Below are 6,828 nucleotides of genomic sequence, written 5' to 3' on the forward strand. Positions count from 1 at the left end.
TCTACAAGTTCCCAGACTAAATTGGAATACATTGATTTAATTTCTCAATTCATGGCAGCTTGCCACACTTAACAACATCAGGGTCTTCCATTGCTTCTTTAAAAGTCAATGGATCCTCCTTTTTAGTATTTGATACAAGAATGTGTGCCTCATGTTCGTAGCAAATAGGTTGTCTCACAATCCTCCCACTACGACGTTGCACTGGTTTTTCCTTTTTAGGAATTGTGGTTTCTTTGGTTGTTTTATCATTAACTGATGAAGAAGATGGAGATGAAATTTTATCTGTCATTAGTTCCTCAAAAACTACTTTGCTCCGAGGTTTAATGTAGTGCACCAAATTTTTTTTTTAGTTTATTAAAATTTTTGTGTTTTATTTTATTTAAGTGTTAAGTGTGCTGAATTGTTTTATTTAAATGTTGTGTATTTTATTTAGTTGTTGTTTGTTTTATTTGATTGTTTGTTATTTTATTTAATTGTTAGAATTGTTTGTAGAATATTTTTGTGAAATTACTTGTTAAATGATATATATTTATTTTTATTTTAAAAATGTGATTATGTGAGATTTGGTTGAATGCACTAAGGTGCATGGTAGATAGTGTTGTACCCTAGTGATTTAGTATGTGCTAGTGCATGGTAGCATGACGCACATGGGTAGAATTTCCTACACATTATATAGTTTCCATATATTAGATTTAATTGATTTATTTACAACAAAAAATATAAATAAAAGGGAATGGGAAACCATCTTGGACGTGAATGTGTAGTGGGAAAGGAATGGTTTATTCCATTTATTTTCTTGATTCTAATAAATTAAAAATTAGAAGACCATGGTTATTTTAAGTAAGGATGTGATCATCTTTTTATTCCATGCCATTTTAGGATAAAAAAAAATTATACAAAACTTAAGAGAAAATAAAAAGAGAAAAGGAAACTTACCATTTTGTGCTTTGGGTTATTTTGGGTCACCTTAGAATAAAAAGGGGAGAGTGAAATAGAGAGCATTATGCTCATGTTGGCTGCCGTGTGTTGAAGAGAGGAAGAGCGAGAGAGAGTGGCGAGCTAGAGAAAGAAAGGGGAAGGGCTGCCATTTTCTAGAGAGAAGGAGGAAAGAAAGAAGAAGAAGGAGAAGAGGAACCAAGTCTAGAGTATGTTTTCCTTGTGAATTTGTTTGTCTAATCTCTTCTCTTGAATATATGATATTGACTTTGTTTTATTGGATTCTTTCTTCTCCTCATGGTGGTTTTCATAAAAAAAAACCCTAGGCTTGAACAATGGGTGGTAAAGTTTGGGTGTTGATCAACTTGTGTTCTTGATTTTACAATCAAGAGAGGTATTTAATATTCTCCCTCAATCTTTTGGTTATTGGTATTTGATGATTGATGTTTTGGAGAGACTATGGCTGAAAGTGGTTTGTTTGTAATAGGATAATATGTGGTGTTGATGGAATATTTTTCTTATATTTTGATGCATGGGAAAATAGACCTAGGCGTAGGCATGGGTTTATGGGTTGGTTTGATTTTTGTTGTATGTTCATAATATGTGTAATGAGATGATTATTGAAATATGACGTTGATGATATTCTATGATTTTTTGTATGTATGTTTCGGCCTATGTGGTTTGGACATATTGGGTTGTTTTATTTTGTGTCACATTTACATGTTAAAAACATGCTAGGTTTCATGTGTATATAGATGAGGATTTTGTGTAAATTATTGTTGGGTATCCTAGGTGTTTTGGCCTAGGGGTGATGTTCAAGCATGATTGTTTTTCTTATATGTTTTAGATCAATTGTGAATCTAGAAACATGATAGGGTGTATATGAGATTATGTATCAATATATTATGGTATGCATGAAAAATAATAGGAACATGTTAGGTTTAATATAAAAGCATATATGAGGATTTGTGTTATGATATTCATGCATGTTGTATTATTATTTCATTGGTTTACATGCATGAACACATTAGAAAAAGAATAAGGTTTTATAAGGTTGAATATGAATATGTGTTAGATATGTTCTTTGAATTATTTGTATAATAAGAGCATGTTAGGATTTGTGAATTATTGTGTTAATGAAACATGAATGATCTTGTATGAATTTTATGAGGTATGAAGTAATAGATAAAATTCATGGTAATTTATGCTTGCTGATTTTGTGAATAAATGGTGAAAAGATTGATGAAATAAGGATATGGTAATTTATGATATGATGGTGGCAATATGTTTACGTCTATGATATTGACGCCAAATTTTATGATGATGCTACGATGTATAAAGATGAATGATAGTGTTCGTAAATTGTTGTATCTTACTTGCTTGTTGTTTGTACTTCCTTACTGGGCTTTTAGCTCACCCCACTACAAGAAAAAACAGTATTCATAACACTTAAAAACTGCTAACCGGGACTATTGATAACACTTCTGAAAATGCTAACATAGCCCCTGTTATTAAAAGTCCAGTCTTTTCTATAACAGTATTTGAATGTTATGTTCGGTGTTATCTTAAACTATTCAATAACACATTTTTAGTTGCTATAATATTCAAATAATAACATTTAAATAGAGTTTTTGGTTATAAATTTGAAGTTTAATCTTATACTTTCTTCATAACACTTTTCAACTGTTACATTTGATTATTTTGATAACATTTTTAGTTTGTTATATTATATAAACCATAACGATTTTTTACGCTTATAATATGTTTTTAAATCATAACATATAGTAATAAAATTGTTACTTTAGTGTGGATAATATATTTTAAATTATTTTTTGATAAGTATACTTATATGGTTTTTTTTAATTAAAAGATTTTCATTATTGTATTTTGATAAACAAAGTCAAAATTAATCATAAAATGTAATTCTCAATAGATTGATAAACCATAAGTATTACATTAAACAATAACTAATTCAAACCATGAATGTATCTACATCATGAGATCTTAGTTCTAACTTAAATTTGAAAGCTTAACATAATAAAATTTTATAATCTTGAACATTTTTTACTTCAAACTAGAGTTTGGATGATGCTATTGTTGCTGATGTTGTAGCTGTTCTTCAGCTTGTTGTGCTTGACTGTGAACCCCAGATGGTGTACTAGTCCTTCGAGGGAACTTGTTCAAACTCTCTGAAAAATAAACAGAGAAAGATAAGCAACAAATATAAAACTGCATGCTAACAAGAATGAAACTATTCTCATAAGAAATATAATCCAAGGCCAATAAGTCTTGGAACCCCTTGTAATCTGGTTTTGGTATCAATAAGTTATTCAACATACTAGTGTGCATCAGCAATACAAAGACCCATGAACAGATTAATGGTGTATTCAAGAGATCACTGACACTATTTAACCACAAAATATAACTCACCTTCAAGAAAATCTTTTACACTACCCACAACTTCATTTATTCATTTTTTTTACCTTTTATTGGGTGCCTAACATCTAGCAGAATTTATCAAAAATTTAAGGCTTTCCAAGTCATCATCCTGTAATAGCATGAATAATTTAGCCGAAATCAACATCATTATGAAGTGATAAACCAGATATTTCTAGACAAGTTTAGATCTATTTTGTTCCTTTGTTTACTTTTTAGTTTTAGGATATACACAAATAAGATTTAACAATAAATATATCTTAAACAAAGAAAGAAAAGAATTTAAATGTTATAAATTCTATAGATATAGGTGCATCTGTAATTAAACAAAGAAAACTTACAGTAAAAGTAGTTATAGTTCTTTTGGTGCACAGATCCAGCCTCAAGTCCAGATTCTTTTCATGGCAAGATATGTCTCTGAGCATGTGACGAGTATAGACATGTTCAATCTAAAAGAATAATTAATTGGAGAAAAACACAAACCTCAGAACTTGATGATGAAAGTTAAATATCATCAACCTGTTTTCTTGTTACAAAATCTACTGTGATCAAGTAAAGACTGCTCAACCTCGACTGAACTGAAGCAACAAAATAAAAGATTAATCAAATAACCTATATCAAAAGTTAACATTACAAAACAGTGGTAGATTTCCCTTTTTTTGCTAGAATAAACATCATAGGTATGCAAACACTAAGACTAAATCCCTCTGAAAGACTTCGATTGGCAGAGAGAATTAAAACTGGAAACAACATATTCCCTCATAAAAAGATCTATTTAAACTATCGAGAATAGTCACATTCACACAAAACCAATATACATAAACTATGTTCCTCAACTGTATAAGCAATTTCAAGTAGTGAAATACATATCCAAAACACCTACACAATGTGATTTAGTATGGGAACAAAATAAGGTGTTCAAAAAGTGGTAACAAAAAAGGCTAAACATTTAATACTAACCCGCTTTTGACCCAAGCGCACTGTAAAAGATCGGATGCCATAAATCCTGTCTCCATCAATATCAGGTATATCCTACACATTATTCAACAACAGAAAAAAAAAAGTATTTCAACTATGTCTGAGTTTGGTGTGCCCAACCAAGCAGAAAGGAAAGCACACAACATAGTTCCATGGAAAAAAAACAAAAGTTGATACCTTAAATAATGCTATAACAACTGAGAAGAAGCTCATAAATGCAGTTGCAAAGATGAGAGGCCTTGAGAAGGCAGCTGGCCTTTTAAAGACATGGGTCTGAAAATCAATGCATATTTCAGTACTTGGAATCATTGAAATCTTTTCAATTTTAAAAAAAATTTATTGAAATCTGAAACGCATTACTATTATAATTTACATGATCATAGTAACAAATGGCTAAAATATGCAACTATTTGGTAAAACAGATACCCAAATAAACATTATTCCTTCCCCTTCTATTTATATGATACATGTTCCTTTTCATTTACATTCTTAATATCTATGTCATGCATGATTTAGTTATTTTTAGTTTATATCCATACAATAAATGGCATAATGAAAACTTATTTTTATTAAAAGACAATCAGCTTTGGGCACAAGAAATAAGAATGTTTGGATCATGCATAGTATGAGTAGAAAGAGACATCCAAAGTTCAACTTGGCTTGCAACAAGAGGAATAGATATAACATAACCTGCATGTGAAGAAAAAAAGCTAGTTGAACAATCACTGCTCGAACTGCGAGAATGCACATTGCTGCAACTAAAGCAAATCTCTTCCATCTCAAAAGGGGCACCTGACATGAAAGGTGTTAAGCTACCAAGTGAGAAACAGGTTCTATAAAGTTTCCACCTTAACCTTTTGTCATCAGGTGACATAAAACTAAGTATATATTTCAAAATATCCGCTGATAAGGCATTGTATATGAAAAATTCTGAGATTAGACAAACTCACATTGATTGAATAAGCAGTTCCCAATGCAAAACTGATGAATAGGGCCCAAAATAATGGCCATGACCCAACAATCCATCCAAGGCCAAAACTCTGAAAAATAAAGTGATAGGTAGTCAGAATATTATAGGCTGCAAATACACAATAATAAGTTTACAATATTTTGCACAATACATTAATACAGAAAGCTAATTCCCATACCAGAACAGAAAAGGATGCAACAATCATGACACCAGTTTGAATTGAATATTCCCCTGACGCCAACGGAAGATATGGCTTGTTAACCTGTGATGAAATACGCCATAGATATCTAGAGTTAGACAATCCTTGATGTATCCCATGTAACCATGTAGAATTGTAGATAGTCTCTCTAGAAGAAAAAAAACATATTAAGGCAAAGAACTAGGAACTGGTGTAGTGACCTTATGCTCAAATGTAAGAATAAAATATATGCATTTTCTTCATTCAAAATTAAGAGAATGTAAGACAGTAAGAGCTAAGAGCTACCTTGTCTATATCAATATCATACAACTGATTCAAACCAACAATGTAAATGTTCATTAAGAGGGTAGCTACAAGAGCCTGAATTGAAAAGATCAAATTCATAAGAACGAAATTCATGGTGTGAATTAAAAAAAAGCAGTTCAAAGTATTTTAAGCTTCACCTCCAACATCCCAGCAAAAAATAATGGTGAAAAGTCTGTAAGCTTCTCGACTGCAAGTAGGGAAACTGAGACTATGCTCAATGCCTGCTTCCAGAAAAAATAGGATGAGTCTCCAAAAATTGATAGGAAACAATATTATCAATAAATTGAAGTTTAAATGAATGAGATTAATATAATGACTATTCTGGGACTGCCCCGCTAAATTTAAATAACCTACCGTGCCTATGACTGTATGTGGTCGAGAAAACCTATAGAAAGCATCCAAGGAATCTTTAACGGAGTTCAAAACATTTTTTGGCTCCGATTCAAGAGGTTGTCCATCAGCAGCATTAACCAGGAATCTTTTATTTGGTCTCTGGTAGGATATAGATGTTTCAATGCAATGCTTCAATGAACTGGGTTGTAACACAGCACAGCAATGTTTTTCTCTCACATTTCCGCAAAAAAAAAAAAAAAAAGAGCATAAAAATGGAAATAAAATTAATTTAGATTTTTTTTAGAGTTGAAATCAGCAAGTTTTTATATTACTTCAAAAAAAAAAAGTCAACAAACTAACAATCAATCAGATATGGAAATAAGGGTAAACTAACAAATTAACTACTTTCCTATACTTATATTTCAAACAAAAATAATAACGAGAAAGAACTGTTCAACAAACAATAATCAATCTAAAAGTCTTGACCTTTTTATGAAGAATATAGTTTTGGTTGTTCCAAGTCAGGAACCAAATAATGCATGACAAATAAATTTTCCATGGTAATTATTAACATATTTTGTATGATTTGTGAAATCTGTTGAATGTGTTTTCAGTCATGAAGTGGGATTTTTCTGATAAAGTATGTGGAGATTCTCCCCTACCAAGGTGG

At 31.0% G+C, this 6,828-nt stretch overlaps 1 protein-coding gene across 1 annotated transcript; it reads right to left on the bottom strand.

Annotated features, from left to right (window-relative positions):
- Positions 1–3,876: 3,876 nt before the first annotated feature.
- On the bottom strand, positions 3,877–6,404 carry LOC133806006 (homogentisate phytyltransferase 1, chloroplastic-like; the record flags this gene model as incomplete). Its single annotated transcript, XM_062244143.1, has 10 exons — positions 3,877–3,950; positions 4,191–4,251; positions 4,333–4,404; positions 4,528–4,623; positions 5,041–5,142; positions 5,301–5,390; positions 5,499–5,582; positions 5,805–5,879; positions 5,963–6,046; positions 6,180–6,404. Coding segments are annotated over 10 exons (963 nt in total), but the record flags the coding sequence as incomplete, so codon positions are not given.
- Positions 6,405–6,828: the final 424 nt, after the last annotated feature.

Source organism: Humulus lupulus, chromosome X (genome assembly GCF_963169125.1).
Source record: "Humulus lupulus chromosome X, drHumLupu1.1, whole genome shotgun sequence".
Classification (NCBI taxonomy): Eukaryota; Viridiplantae; Streptophyta; class Magnoliopsida; order Rosales; family Cannabaceae; genus Humulus; species Humulus lupulus.